The sequence below is a fragment of the Polypterus senegalus genome, chromosome 8, assembly GCF_016835505.1.
Source record: "Polypterus senegalus isolate Bchr_013 chromosome 8, ASM1683550v1, whole genome shotgun sequence".
Taxonomy (NCBI): domain Eukaryota; kingdom Metazoa; phylum Chordata; class Cladistia; order Polypteriformes; family Polypteridae; genus Polypterus; species Polypterus senegalus.
In genome coordinates this window covers 13745524-13762208 of record NC_053161.1, presented here as the reverse complement: position 1 = coordinate 13762208, position 16685 = coordinate 13745524, and the positions used below count along the sequence as shown (strand labels likewise).

Here is a 16685-nt window from a genome sequence, read left to right as displayed (position 1 = left end):
TAGAAAGAATTGATATAAGTGTGTTTATTTCAAACAGTTTTAACAGGGACCTGTCACCATGACTTTCTGATTAAATTCTAGACATATAACACATACGCCTGAATAGTTTGTGGAGTTTAAATATGAGATATCGGCAAAATATTTTTAAACGCTTATCATACAATTTTCTATCCTGCTTAATCCAGACCAGGGTCATCGAGTACTAGAGTCTATCCCAGTTAGCACAGGGCGCAATGCAGGAACAGACCCTGGACAGGATGCCAGCCCATTGCAGGGCGAACACACACCTGGGACAGTTTAGTATCGCCAATCCACCTAACCTGCATGTATTTGGACTGTGGAAGGAAACCAACACAGACATGGGGAGAACTCCAAACTCCACACAGGGAGAACCCAGGACATGAACCCTCATCTGCTTACTGCGAGGCAACAGTGCTACGATGGTGCCGCCGTGCTGTCCATTTTTGATTAGTCAAAATGCAAATTACAGATATTCATAATATACTGAGTGATTATACAACAGTGACTTTTCTACTTGACTTGAACTTTCAGTTAGGGACATAAATACTCTTGTCAAGTGAGACACCTGTTCAAAGAAAGTAAGGGGAGGACAAGATGAAAAGTTGGGCACCATCCTGGTATCCTGTTTGATAAAAAAGAAGAAAAAGTTCAAAAGATACGCAAAGAAAGAAAATGATGGTAGGTGTCAGGCACACAGTCAAAAGGAGCTCCATTATCTTCAGGCACAGGTTTAAGAATGACTGCTGACTTCGAGTCTAATGATCTGTTAAATACCCTTTGGTGCAGAAGGTTCGGAACTACCATATTGCTCCTGGAAGTGACATAAGTTGTCCACTCGTATGTCCTCCTCAGGTCTGAAGATGAAAGGAAAGGAGGAGGAAATGACTGCGTTACCTCACCTTGGGTGGGAGTCATTCTTGGAGGTGCGATCTATGGGCTTATGTGTGACACTGGAATTACAATTTGACCCTTTAAAATTATAATTTGAGATATCATCAATTTCATTTTTCTTTCATTTATTTTCTCTCACACTCACTTAATGTAACTCAGGGTTGTATGCGTCCTGGCAACGCTGGACACAAAACAGGAAGCAACTCTAGATAGGGCACCAGTTCATGGTAAACCCCACTTATGCACATACTTATACCTATTTTGACTCTGGGGACAATTCAGAAACATCACTTAACTTAACCTACACATCTCTGAGGACATGGAAGAAAAACCGGAGAACACAAAAGAAAACTCATGCAGAAACAGAGAGCAGCAAACGCCACACATTGAAATACAGAATACTGGGTCTAAGAAATGGCAGCTCTAACGATTGTCCTACAGTGCTGTCCCCTAATTCGTTTTAGGTTTCCAAAGTTACATTTTAGAGTATCTTTAATTTGAAGATATCAGAGATTCCTGTAATCCTTATTTGGACTTGTCAAAATGTAATAATAGATATCATATAGTGAAAGCTCCACAGAGGTATGGTATGGAACATGGTGTGCCACTATTGGCAGACGAAGGATGTTGTTTGATCATAGGGAGAAGGATGTCTTAAAATGGATGCCGTATGCTTTAATACTTCATAAAGTAGTCATTGGAGCATTCTGATGAACCAAACTTTAACTAACCAGAACCGAAATTTGCCATACCATATATTAACATAGAGTAGTAATAGAAATTAGGGACATCGATAATGTACAGCACTTTGAGACAAGTGAGGAAACTTTGCGATTAAATTCTATGGAGCTTTTATTCTAAAATGTCAGTGATCATATTTTGGCTAGTGAAAATCTAAATTTCACAAAGCTTTTAAATATATTTGACTAGTTAAAACATTGTTTTAGACATCAAAAATATTTATACGTATTCAAACTTAAGTCATCTATAATTTTCATTAGTCAAAATCTAATTTTAAGAAATCTGAAATTCAGATTTTGAGTAGTGAAAATTGAACTACAGGTATATCTCTAAATAGAATTTCAAAATTCTAATTAGGGACAGCAGTAATTGAAAAACGATAGACGTCAACGGGAAAAGTACCTCTGTCTTTATTTGTCCAAATGAGATTCCCAACATCTGTGATTTGAATTCTATCATATCCAAACATTATTACAGATATCATGGATTTGAATTTTATCTGCTCTAAATATAATTGTACATCTCTAAAACTGGAATTGGCACAAACTGTTGATTATGAAAATGGTGTTGTAAATTAACCAATAAGAACGTACACTTTGGTTCCACATTACCTTCTCCTGACTTCACCTTATTCTTCTTGCTTCTTCCACAGCGTGACTTGGATTTCACTATTGAACTGGATTTCAAAGGACAACTTTGCGAGGCCTCAATAGCCCATGATTATAAGATGCGTTAGGCACGTACAGAAAAGCGTCTGCAGCAGATGTAACCTGGTGTTCTGATTAGCTGGCAAAATAAAAGCAAGTATTGCACTTCTGGGGTTTGTGACAAAGGAAGAAGAGTTCATTTCTGGAGATTACCTGGCGCCAGGCCTGACCCGTAAAGCGAAAGGCATAATGAGAAAACTTACAACTTATCTGCCAGTTTCGGACTCTTTGCAGTTCTCCGATTGTAGGAAAAGAGACCAAGAATGTAGTACGTAGTCGACCATCTCAATTGTTATTTTGCTTCACTATAATTTTAACAGAAAACCTGGATTATTCTTAAAGATGCTGCATGATTTGAAACATCTGCATAGGCTTTTTTTATTTTATCAAAAGGCTTCCATTCATTATTGTTATGATGGTAGAAGTTAAAAGTAGACAAGCAGCCACTGGGAAATTTGCATTTCATTTATAAGGGACAACATGTTGTTATGAGACTTGACTATGGTGTTACATAAAATATAAGAGGACATGTAGAGCATTTGAAGAAGGCCCTGTGGCCCTTTTTTGCTAACATGATGTTTGTTTCTCAAATTGTTTAATTAATAATTTAATCATATGTTGCATGCCCTGTAAATTTACAGACTTAAAAAAAAAACTAAAAAAAAAAAACTTAGTGGTTCTTAGTGGTATTTGTGGGAGGAATGTGACACAAGTGTAAGAGACTAAGTGGAAAACCTTACCTTAAAAGCTCATTTCATTTATTTGGTTTTCCCAAATGCAATATTCTTCAACGTTTGTTTTCGATTTTAACCTTCACTGAAGGTTTTTGACGTTTTGTTCATCGGAGGGTAATTAACCATTCAGTGTGCTGCTCTAAAGAAGTTAATAATAAATATCAAGGCAGCTTCAGTTCAGCGTCTGGATGAAGACAACCAGTCATGTTGAGACTGCTTACGCACAAAAGCTAAAACGATACTTGACTACATTCTTTGTGAATTTTTCTTTAATGATGGTGTGTGTTAGGATATAACTCTGATCTATAATTCTGATTGTCTGACCTTGACTGTTACATATCATTTTTGTGATGATGATGATGATGATGATATTATTGCATTGCTAACCTGTTTATTGTTAAATGATATACACGTTTGTTGGGCTATAATATGTACTGGTATTGTACTGAGAAGAGTGACTTATTATTATTATTATTATGTAAAAGCTTTTATAAATTTAGCTATGCTACAGTACTGTGTTTTTTTAAAACTTTGAATAACTAAAAAATGAGGCAATATCCTTAGTGGTGCAAAAACACATTTTACAATCCATTCAATAATACCTTTAAAACATTTTAATTGTTCCTTGTTTCGTTTTGAGTATATTGAAGCCTACTAAAGTAAAAAGAAAAAGGCCAACATATTTATGTTTTCACAATTTGAATTTCTGTGTAAATTACACAAAAAGGATATAATGTTAATCTTCCTAAGAATGCAGAGAAAAAAAGAATAAAAAAAAAAAGAAGAAGACCACCACCCGTGTTGTCTTGTATTCTACTATGGATAGAAACACTCAGGACGTGACACAGCACTGGAGTGATCCAAGCACCCCTTCTGATATGCAGTCATTTTCTTTTCACCCAAGTTTAACAGTCTTGCACAATTATTCAGCCAGCTCCAGATTTGATTTCTATATGTGAAATTTTAGGTAGAAATAAAGAATCACGAGTGGGATGTCTTACAGCACATTGTACTGCATAACATAATTAAGAAAAAGCATTTTTATCCTTGCATCCTTGACTGCAAATAAAGCAAACACAACTCTAATGAACACTAATATTTTTAATCTTAGTGTCACATTATTGTCTTTTTCCAAATTACACAAAATCATAAGACACTTTTAGATTTAACAAGTGAGTCTCTGAAATACAGTAATCCTTCCTCGATCGCGGGGTTGCGTTCCAGAACCCCCCGCGATAGATGAAGTAGAAACCATATGTTTGTATTGTTATTTTATATATTTTAAGCCCTTATAAACTCTCCCACACTGTTAACATTATTAGAGCCCTCTAGACATGAAATAACACCTTTAGTCAAAAGTTTAAACTGTGCTCCATGACAAGACAGAGATGACAGTTCTTTCTCACAATTAAAAGAATGCCAACATATCTTCTCTTCAAAGGAGCGTTATCAGTAGCAGGGAATGTCAGAGAGAGAGAGAGAGAGAGCGTGACAGAAAAGCAAACAATCAAAAAATCAATACGTGCTGTTGGGCTTTTAAGTATGCGCACCACAATAAAGCAGCCGCAACAGAAGGGAGCAATGTGAAGGTAGTCTTTCAGCATTTTTAGAGTAGCGTCCGTATCTTCTAAGCAAACAGCCTCTGTGTAAACAGCCCCTCTGCTCACACCCACTCCGTCAGGAGCAGAGAACGTCAGAGAGAGAGAGAGAGAGAGAAAAGCAAACAATCAAGCACCGCTCGGGAAGCACATCGCATATCATTGAGGAGTTTTATTTAATACGTAATACATGCTCTGATTGGGTAGCTTCTAAGCCATCCGCCAATAGCATCCCTTGTATGAAATCAACTGGGCAAACAAACTGAGGAAGCATGTACCATAAATTAAAAGACCCATTGTCCACAGAAATCCACGAACCAGCGAAAAATCTGTGATATATATTTAGATATGCTTACATTTAAAATCCGCGATGGCGTGAAGCCGCGAAAGTCGAAGCGCGATATAGCGAGGGATCACTGTACAGAATTACAAATAAAGGAATGTATCCCTAAACTCACTTTGACTCAATTTTCCTGTTGGGCCCAAGATGACGTTTATAATAAGTAGTGGGACGTTAAAAGTTTTGTACAAAATTACTAACATCCTTCGAGAACAAAGCAGCGGGGCCAACAGATGGCTTTCTTTCCACCATGTCTTGAAACGGGACAAGCACTTTTGTTAAATTGCTAAAGATAGTAACTCCAAAAAAACACCTTGACCCAGAGACATATATTTAGCACATACCAGACCAAAAAAAATAAACAAAATAAAATAAAAATGAGTTAGGCATCATTATTAGTGTCATTGAAGCAAGCAAACACTGATTTCACCCTGACCTGAAGCTCCATTCAAAACAGACAAAAAGATCTGCTCAATCAGATGCCTTGTGTGCTGTGAATGGCACTTTTTCACATCACTGTACATGTGTGTGTTCACCCTGGGCTTGCTTGCAGGCTCCAGCTGCCCTGCCATGCTGCTTTAAGATAAAGCGGGCATGGAAGATGGATGGACGGATGAGTCCATTCCTGCCATTTTTCCTCTACATTTGTGTTTAATGGAGTAGCGACTCTGAGGCTAGCTAGATCTGCACTGGCAATCGGAAGGTTGCCGGTTCGAATCCCATAAATTCCAAAAGGGACTCTGCTCTGTTGGGCCCTTGAGCAAGGCCCTTAACCTGCAATTGCTGAGCGCTTTGAGTAGCAAGAAAAGCGCTATATAAATAATAATTATCTTCAGGCAAGATATAATTGATATAATGAAGAAGGGGCCCGAGTTGCCTCGAAAGCTTGCGTATTGTAATCTTTCTAGTTAGCCAATAAAAGGTGTCATTTTGCTTGACTTCTTTTACTTGCTCAAAAATGCTGCCTCATTCTTTTTCTTTCTACCATATTCTGAACAAGTGCGACTCAGCATTTGCTACAGGAAAGAAAAAAAACGAGTTTCAGTTTACCTTTACGTAATTGCACCATATTTAGGCAACTACTGCTCAAATCTCAGACAGATCAAAACTGAAGGGAGGAGGTTCAATTTAGAGGAAACACGCAGGTCAAGTAAAGCTGAGCTCCTAGAGTTTTTCTTTCTTGAAGCTGGTGCCAGCATTTGGTCAAAGATGAATAGTAAGCAGTGAGAATACCCTGATGAGATTCACATTCTGTTGCTCTACATAAAAATCAACTTGACAGTACAGAATCTACAAAAAAAAAAAAAAACAGACACTCATGCCATTTACATGGAAAATGTTTGAAATTAGAATTATTATTATTATTTAGGCCAAAAACTATTCTGTGTTCCTCTGCTTTCATGTTTCTTTCCTCCACATCCAAGAGATGTGCAGGTTGATAAAGAAACTCTAAAATGGGCTGCAGCCTGAATGTGTGTGAGTGAGTGCAACCTGTGATGGACTAACAGGGGTCGCCAGCTCTAGTCCTGAAGGACCACTGTGGTTGCAGGTTTTCATTCTAACCCTTCTCTTAATGAGTTTTTGCTGCTAATTAACTTCCTTTGAATTCATTTTAATTGACTTGCTCTTAAAGGACTCAGACCCCTTCATTGTTTTTTTCCTTTAATGAGCAGAAAATCAATAATGAGATACAAAATGAACCAAAACATTAGCAGCAAACTGTGATCATCATTTAATATCTGAAAATAAAGAAAGATGAAGGTCTCAGGAATGTTGATCTGCTCAGGTCCTCAGAACATTTTAACTGTGCTGTTAGAAAAGTAAAGAAAAAAAAATCCACAATTTCTGAAATGTCTGCTATTGCACCTCAAGAGCAGCAACAAGCCACGAAATTTAAAAAACTGGTTTAATTAACAACAAGACTCGTCGCCTAATTAAGTAACTGGTTGGAGTGAAGTTGGTGGGAGTTTGAGGCCCTGACTTAGTTGGTCTTCTGTTGGCTCACTCACTTCACATTTCATTTCTGTTTGGGTGCCATTTAAGGAAAGAAACAAAGCAATTCAGAGGAACAATGAAGAAATTCAGGGGAACACATCTTAAAAAGCAATTCAGTTAAAATGAATTCACAAAAAGTTAATTAGCAGCACAAAATGGGCACTCATTAAAAGAGGAAAACCTGCAGCCATGGTGGTCCTGCAGGACCGGAGGTGGCAACCCCTGAAGCAGAGCTCAGACAAGCGTCGGTTAGTGCTTTGTGCCCAATGCTGCTGAAACAAACTCCAGCTCCTTATTGTTCAAGGCAGGTTGAACAACTGCGTATGATATACTAATATACTAATATACCGTACGTAACACTCTAACCCACTTGATTTGACATCCCACACTGTTATGAATGGAAAGGAGAATGGTGGGTCAAAACACACACACATTATCACACAAATAAATGATTGATCTTCCTCAAAAAATGAACAGAATGTACCTAAATGGATATATTCAGCTGGCCAATTAAACAAAGTGAATAGGAAGGAAGCCTTTATTGTCATTGTATAATAAAATTGTAAAAGCTGCAACTGTAAATTGTGCAAGTTCATCCAACAATGACAAACAAATAATATAAAAAGCACACATCTTATGACAAATAAATACCAAACAAAAAAAAAAAAAGATCCTTTTCATGTCTGCTGAAAGTCCAAGTTATTGCTCTGGATAAACAAGTATGTTCCGCTAAGGTTAGTTCCATTTAGTTGTATGGTGTCAAAAGGAATAACTAATAACATCAAGTTTATTCCCAAATATTCAATGTGAGAAAAATGTAAAGTAACAAAAAAAAATGGGATAAAACAGAATGTTTACCCCAAGTGAAAATATACAGTATTGGAAAAAAAAAAAAAAACAGACATACAAAGAAGTTCATTTTAATAAAGAAATCTGTTTATTCCCACTTTATAGCACAAAATAAAAAATACCATATCATTTGGGGCTTTTTATTTACAAAAATAAAACATTATAGTATAAAATTTGTGAAGCAATTGCAGATTGCACATAATCAACTTAATTATTTTCAAAAACCGACACTGTGTTTGACTTACATGTCCGTAGACCTAAGATACACGAGAAAGTGGGGTGAAATGACACCTTTTATTGGCTAACTAAATAGATTACAAACGCAAGCTTTCGAGGCAGCTCAGGCGCCTTCATCAGGCAAGGTGTAACAAAGAAACTGAAAAAAAATGAAAAAGTGTCATTTCACCCCACTTTCTCGTGTATCAATCTATGGCTAACACGGTACAACACTCTACTGCTGTAGACCTAAGAGTAACTCAGAATAATCGACAGCAAAGTGTTCTGCTACAGAAGCAAATCTTAAGTCCATAAAAAGTTTCCCAAATATAATAACATATAATGTATTGTGTTTAATCAGGCAGTGTTTCCATTTGGCAATATTTACAAAAAATACACAGTTTTATAGACAGAGAAGCATGATAGTGTCTTATAACTGAAATTTAGTGCATCGCTAGTCTTGTCCTGATCTTCTATCAATCGGAACTAACATTTTATCTTAAACATTCTTATTGCAGATTCATATTCCACTTATCCTGATGCAGCATTATTATTTTATTAAATAAAATGTATATACTTCACCAGCATATGATACAATATACTAACATACTGTACATAACGTTCTAACCCATTTAATTTAACATCCCACACTAGAATGAGTGGACAGGAGAGTGGTGCTCACATGCCATTTCCTCCTGCTCCAGGATATCAACATTTGGCATGCAGTCTTTATCAACATTTGGCCGTGTGATTCATTAGCATTTTAGAATCCAACTCGACATTGGCCTGTTGTACAGAGATGGGTTTTCAAGAGCCCTTTCCAAACGTACTTTATTGCACGTGGTGCCTTTAATAGCAAGAACTCCTGCAGTTTTCTGATATGCCATAAAATAAAAAATACACTGACAGAAGAAACACAAAGAGTGATCAACAGGAAACTCGAAAACATGAGCACACATGAAGATACATAGACGGACACAGACACACACAAACATAGATAGATAAGGCAGTATGAGAAAGAAAGAACCTTAGCGTATATAGAAGCTCTAGAAATCTTCAATTAGTATTACAAGCACCCCTCTGAAATGCACAGAGACTCGATGATGTCAGCTTCAAAATGGAAGGAAGAAGACTTTAACACAAATGTCAATTTTGGGATAACATGAAGAGACACATTAAAAATATTTTAGATGTCAGCAGTCCTGTCATTCGAAAGCACTGCACGAAGGCTTTAGCCTGCTAAGAAGTCCAGCTGCAGAAAGTCTTATTGACTGCACAACTTTAAAATGTATTATGTAACAAAGACAAGTCCTCAGATGTGCTGGAATTTACAGTGTTTGACAGCTGGGTCTGCAATATTATACTGAAGCAGAGAAAAGTGAGAGTTCTTATGTTGGACACAGGTTTAGGGTTTAGCACAAGTATTCTCAATTGGTTGTTGCTCAATAAACATTTTCAGCAAACAGAGCATATCTGTTTTCAGAGGCACTGCAGGTACCACAGTGCTAGTTTAACTACAAAATATTCATTTTCTGGGATGGGCCCAGCATGAACTGATATAGTATGACAGTAGTAGAAGATAAGAAATGATTAGATACTAACTGTTGGGTGAAGTCGCTTCCCTTTTTAGACTAAGGGTTTTGCCTCTTCACCATCTGTATGGTTTTTCCACATTCTTCTCAAGTTTACATGGACTTTCTCCTTGTACATCACACTTTTCATAAATGCACATAATATGTTGTATGTTGACTCTAATTAGCACTGTGTGAGTGAAAGTTGGCATGAGAATGGGCCCTTCAGCAGATCAGCTTACAGTTCACATTTGGTTCATGCCATATGGCCAATAGGCCTTGATATCTTGGGAGAAATGGTTTTGGAAATTGTGCGGCTGGATGATAAATGACGCAACCATTGCTTAATAAACACTAAGACATTATTTAGTTTCTTTCATTTTCTAAACTCTCTTTAGTCACAGGAATGGAAGCACATCAGTAACTGACTCTGGGAGGGACAGCAGTCCATCACTGGGACACGTAACAAAGGTGAGTGTCTTCAGGAATAAAATTAAAAAGTAAATAACCAAGAGATTAGACAAGTATGCGGACAGGAACAAACTAAAATCTAAAAGATAGGCATACCAGAAGAGGCAGATGGAAAATCAAATGATAAAATCCAAAACACAAATCCAGTAACAAAAAAAAGTCCTCGACACTAAAGCACCTTCTAGCTTCCATTTCTCCAAAAAAGAATGCAGAAAACATGGAAAGGGATTCAAGGCTAGAACGTTTTGCAGTAGCACACTGCTATCTTATATAATGTAATATATAAGTGGGTCATGATGTCATAAAGCATCATGTGCCCTTTGTGTCAACTGACCGGCCATGGGAATAGCAACCATAACCAATATGGCAGTGGCTATGCAGGGATTGTCACAAAGTGGCAAAGACCATTAAAAAAAAAAACACAAAATGGTGTTGACCAGGATAATATGATAAAAATATACATACCCACAAAAACAAACATAAACTGTTATAATGTGTATACAATGATGCCAAAGAGACATTACGGCACACATTAGGGCAATTCGGTGCTGTTATTTAAACTAGTAACATGCCTTTGGACTGTGGGGGGAAAACAAGTCTGCAGAAAAAAGTAAAACAAGCATGAGAAGATGTGCTCACCTCTGCACTCCATTAGATGTGCTGTTCCTGTAGATAAGCGAGTCTGAAACAGCTAGACAAACTCTCACTTCTTGAATTAGAGGATTAATGCAAAGTCTTAATTTGCAATTTGAATTGTCAGTGTTTTTTTTTTTTGTTTTTATATTTTACATAAACATTAATTTTATTCATATTAGAGTTGTAAACTTCAAACAACTCACCAAATGAGATATCCTCCTTAAGGTTTAATGAATATGTAAAACTTCACTGCAAAGTTACACACTCAGGCAATGTTAGCAGAAGTCCGCATTTACTGTACGATGCATTAAGTTATTTTGGAGGTGGTGCTTTAAACCAGAAACACCATAAAGTTGGGACCCAAACAAATATGGAGCGCATTAACTGGAACTGAACTGTATCAAATAATATTGTCGAAAATAAGAAAATCTTCATAAAATCATATATGCTTTGAACATGTAAACAACTCTAAATTCACACAGTTGCTTCCAAAAAGTAATGCTAAAACATATCTTTTTTTCTCTTTTATATTAAGTTACCTATTAATAAAATGTCAGTGCCTTCACCTTCTGTTAATATCACTGAACACATGTACAGTATATATACATTTTCCCTCTGCACATAATCATTATATTACAGTTAGTCAAAAAACAGTGTTTTTGAATTAATAGTTTACTTTAAGTGCTTTACTTTACAAGACTTGGCTTTGACATAGTTCAAAGTGATTATTGACAGAGTTCATATTCATAAACTCTTGTAGTGAACAGTGATAAACAAAGAAAGCACTGTACAGGACGTACTTGGCACACATTTACATCACTTTGTGCCCAAGAGAAACAACAAACATCTGGAGCTCTTTTACGTAAAATATCTGTGTGAGCTGCTTGAAAAAGTTTCACTGCCGGCTGCAACATGACTTTTTCTTTGCATTTTCATCTGCTAGTTGGATCGTCTTTTCTTTCTCCTTATCTTCTTGTTCCTTTAAAAGTCTGGAAAAAAAATAGTTACCATAATGCTAATACATCGGAAATGCATAATAATCAAAGTAAATTGTGACACCTTCTATAAGAGATATAATATATTCATGCATTAACACTATGTATGAGGAATATTTCACACAATGGTGGCACACAAGTGAAAACATAAATGTTTTCATACCATCAAGCACATCTTTATATTCAACATGGTTGATATAAGCCGGTGGTGCAGTGGCAGCGCTGCTGCCTCACAGTAAGGAGACTTGGGTTCGCTTCCTGGGTCCTCCCTGCATGGAGTTTGCATGTTCTCCCCGTGTCTGTGTGGGTTTCCTTCCGGTGCTCCTGTTTCCTCCCACAGTCCAAAGACATGCAGGTTAGGTGCATTGGTGATTCTAAATTGTCCCTAGTATGTGCGTGTGTGTGTGCCCTGCAGTAGGCTGGCACCCTGCCCGGGGTTTGTTTCCTGCCTTGCCCCCTGTGTTGGCTGGAACTGGCTCCAGCGGACCCCCATGACCCTGTAGTTAGGATATAGTGGGTTGGATAATGGATGGATGGATGGATGGATGATATATGCCAGAATGACCAAGCTGTGTTATGCCAGTTGTAAAAATGTGAAGCAGCCCAAAAACCTGCACTGCAGACACCCATGGCCCATCTTCTTTTCCAAAGTGACTGGTCGCCTTTATTCTCAAACCAACCACTCCGGGTTTCTCACTGGCACAATGTTTTATGAAGCTGACAAGGAGAGGTGTGCCAAAATAACCTGAAAGATCTCTTTCTTGATAACAGGTAATAAAATTGAAATCTAAAAGGTGAGCTCTTCTGAACATTGATGCTGTTTTTCAAGATCAAACTAACCAACCACTCCGACTTTCCCACTGGCACAATGTTTACTGAAGCTGACCAGGAGATGTGTATTTTCTATCAAAACAGCTCCAAAGATTTCTTTTTTAATAGATAGAAATAAAATCTAAAAGGTCGCACGAGATATATAATACTGATATGTTTTTCAAGACCAAGGGGCTCAACTGTAATTATCAGGATAGAATTGCAAAGAGCCATCACTGAAAATTCTTATCAAATAACTGGAGCCAAAAAACCAGGACAGAAGCAAAAGAGCAAGGATCAATACCAGAATACCTAAAAAACAAGGCAAACTGCCTCAAGACAGAAAAATCCAAAATTATGTGACAAGCTGTAAATATAAAAACAGCTATTGAAAGAAATGATACAAAAGTTAAACACTGGGAAATACTCTGTGGTTAAAGGATACGCTTTCACTGCTCAAAACAGCACTATGACCAGAGGATGAGTTTTCTCCAAAAAAAAAATCAAAACTCAGAAATTCTCTGTACTCAAAAGTTGATATGCAACCCTTGAAAAGGCTCTCTGACAAGAAGGCAAGTGATCACCAAAAAAAAATCAAATCTTTGTGACTGGAAAGTGAGCTTTCACCACTTGAAAATACACCAGCTTGAAGGAGAGCTCTCTCCATGGTTTTCAAAACTTGAAAAAGTACTTTGTTATGATAGTGTGCCACCGTACAACCAACCTCAAAAGAGCACATTAATCTGAAGGCATTTGCCTTTGATGGGTTCATGCTGAAGACCCCAAAATCTTGGATGAAAGGATTCCTGTTACTCCCCTTGAAATTATTACCAAGTCTTCATGAGCAACAATGATGTCTGTCCTGGTAACTCATAAACTCAAAACTGAGAAAGAAAAAAAACTTTTTTTAAATTTATCCACAGTGAAAATTGTTTAAATGCCAGTCCAAATCACAACAGTTACATCCAATGTTTTAGTGGATCCTGTTTAGCAATATGATATAAATGACAAAGTAGCCAGCAATCCTCCATCTAACTTGTTTCCATTTACATATCTGTGTGTGTGTGTGTACATCATGCACTGTCTGATGTCATAAAACAAAATGTGACAGACTGAAAATTGTACATTTTAGGCTTCACATTATTTGGACAAAATGCTTGGAAAGCAAAAAATTAATGATATAAGAACCTTACCTCTGCACACTAACAAGCCATAAAATTAAATAAGGTCTGAGACTCACAAGGATTGGTTTCTAATTAAGCAATTGTTTTGGAATGAAATCCTATAGGACCAATATTGCCCACCCATGCTTTACAACAAATCAAACAAGAAGTCTCTCAAAGGTGGTGTTGCACTCTGGAGATCTGCTACTGACACTAAAGAGAACCTTGCTGAAAATGTTCACTGCGCTCTGTTTTAAGGGATTGTCTTCATAATTGTTAACAAATGTTTGTGTGTTCTTTTCATGTAGACTTTCCATGGCTCACATCCACAATTAGTGATTAATTAAGCCAACAGAATCTTTTTGTTATACAGTGCCCTCTCAAAATTAAAAGACATTATGCTTAAAACACTTGTAAGGCCTGATCTGGACCACTGGCACAGCTTTGGTTCCTGTGTTATGACAGCGCAAAATTAAATCCAGAGACATACTACTGGACTCATTTCAGTGGAATTTGAACTGTGTGGAAATACTACAGGTTGCTCAAGAATCATACATCATCCTATCTTCATATTGTACTATGATTATAAATACATTTATATCACACATTATGCATAATGTAAGATCTTAAAAATGCTTTGCATTCCTTTAAAGAAGAAGAATAGAAGACCATATATCAAAATAATGGCTGCAGCATGACTTACTCACCTGGCCAAATGAAGCATGGATTCTTTTACATTGTGACCAGAAACTGCACTGCACTCATAAAAAATTAAATCTGAATCCTGCAGAAAAAAATATATTAAAGTGTCATTTACTGCTAATTTTGCTTTGGGCTATAAGTTAAACAAATTAATGTATAACAAGATGCTTTCAGACACACACACTATAATACACAAACAAGGTATATTACAGGTAGCTGCAGAAAAGCTTTGGAAACAGTCACTGAAACAAGCTTTTCAGATATGATAACAGAGATTTCTAGATATAAAATCAAGTGAAAATCACAAGTCCCAAAGTCTGGGATAAAGAAGAAGCATCAGAAAAAGAGTAAGATGTTTACAAAAGACTTTGTGTGTTACTTAGATAGAGACATGTGAAATTTAAATTTAAAGATTAACACTACTGTCATCATTAAACTCTAGAGACTGTTTTATTCACTTTATCAACTGGTGGGCTTGCCACACCAATTTCAGTATTTTCATTATGACAAAGCTCATTATTATTGAACCCATGACACTGGATAACTTTCTTCACTGGATGGACCACAGCATCAGAATGCCCAACTCTTTTCTCCTTGGACAAATCCTTTGCTTTCACCTAAACCAAGGTCAAAAAACCTGTGGTGACCAAAGCAAGTGGTTCAACAACATGCTCAAGGCCTACCCCTACAAAACACTGAATCAACATTTATTATTATCTTGCGACCCAGTTTTACCTTTTTAAGTTTATTTACGGCCTGTTTGGTAAATTGATCGTGAATATAACAGCGTTCCCCACCTAGCTTAAATGTAAGACCGGTGGGCGAATACTGGGTGGTCCCCTATGATGAATTGAACATAAAGACATTTCCACATTTGTTAATTGAGTGAGAATATAAGAGCGCTTTGCTTCCCCCTTGGTGGCACAAGCATGAAAGTAAGAACAGATACATCCATAAAATATCCATAGATGTAAAAAGCCCACACATGCGACTTACTGTGACCCATTCACACATCCATGGTCGGCAACATACATTCCAAAAGTGGGTTGTGACCTACTAGCTTAGAAAGAATGTTCTACGGCTCCCCAGTGATTAATCAGGAATATTTAAGACTATCTGTCTCTCTGAGGAGGACAAAAGACCACACAGAAGTAGAGGGAAAAGTCTTAATGGGCATTTTTCCTTTTCTGAGAAAGCTAAAAAAATGAAACCAAAAATTATGTTGTTAACCCACCTAGCTGAACATGGCTCTAAGAGTTGGTCCATTTTTATTTTGTTTTATTTTGGTTTAAGATTAATAATATTCTTAAATTCTAAAATTTGAATATCATCCATTTCTCACACTCTTAATCCAATTATGGCGTCACAGTAGACTGAAGCTTATCCCGGTCAAGTCAAAAATAAACCCTGGGTATGGTGCAAGTCCGTTACAAGGTAAATTACCGCATACTGTATACCCACAATCTTTCACACGTGATAAATATAAAGGCACCAGTTAAGTTTGAGGTATGAGAGGAAACTGGAGTACCTGGAGAAACACCTTCAGAGATAAATAAAGATCTACAAAAACTACACAGAAGGCAATATGACCAGGACTCAAATTTGGTCTCCTGGGCTTTTGAGGTGTCATTGCTAAGCACTCTATGGTGATGCTATTCTTGGAATATCATACTTATGCCACATTCACACATAATTCTGTTGTTGAGAGGAAACAAAAAAAAAAAATTCTAGCAATGTCAAGTGTAATTAATAAGCTGTATTTGTAATATCTGTCCTCGAGGTGGAGCCAAATAACAGCAAAGGTTAAAACACTGCTTTGCCTTTCAGAATGTTTTTTTTTTAACTTTATCATTTTTATAAAGGAATAAGGAAAATATCAATATATTAAGCTTTGAAGTCACTTGCCTTCAAAATCAGCTCATTGCTACATAACTAAATAGTTTATTCCTAGAACCTCCGAGCCTAAAAAACTTAGCAATCGTCTTCCTCTTCATCTTTTTCCACTTCTATATGGGGTTGATGTGCTTGATCAATATTCTCTATAAGGCATGTTCTTGCACCTTTTCACCAGTTAGGCCCTTCTCCTTCAGATCTTCTTTAACTATATCCATCCACCTTCACTTTGGCCTCTCAAGCTTTCTCTTCTCCATAGTTTAAGTAATAATTAAAACTATTTAAAAATCCCATTGTAGGACCCATTAACTCAAACACATACAGACATACACCCTCAACTACACCGAAGAAA

General features: G+C 36.9%; 2 protein-coding genes across 6 annotated transcripts in view; one reads left to right on the top strand and one right to left on the bottom strand.

The window, feature by feature from the left end:
* prmt8b (protein arginine methyltransferase 8b) overlaps positions 1-3593 on the top strand; it is a 228080-nt gene extending 224487 nt beyond the window's left edge. For all 5 annotated transcript variants that reach the window (XM_039760764.1, XM_039760763.1, XM_039760765.1 and 2 more), the window contains one exon: positions 2306-3593. In XM_039760764.1, the coding sequence (XP_039616698.1) occupies positions 2306-2389 (84 nt within the window). In that variant the 3' untranslated portion in view covers positions 2390-3593. The remainder of the gene's footprint in view (positions 1-2305) is intronic.
* Positions 3594-8026: 4433 nt separating this feature from the next.
* Positions 8027-16685, bottom strand: part of cracr2aa (calcium release activated channel regulator 2Aa) — a 198086-nt gene continuing 189427 nt past the window's right edge. The window contains exons 18-19 of the mRNA XM_039760762.1: positions 14446-14522; positions 8027-11759 (exon numbers count right to left, since the gene is read on the bottom strand). Of these exons, the coding sequence (XP_039616696.1) occupies positions 11666-11759; positions 14446-14522 (171 nt within the window). The 3' untranslated portion in view covers positions 8027-11665. The remainder of the gene's footprint in view (positions 11760-14445; positions 14523-16685) is intronic.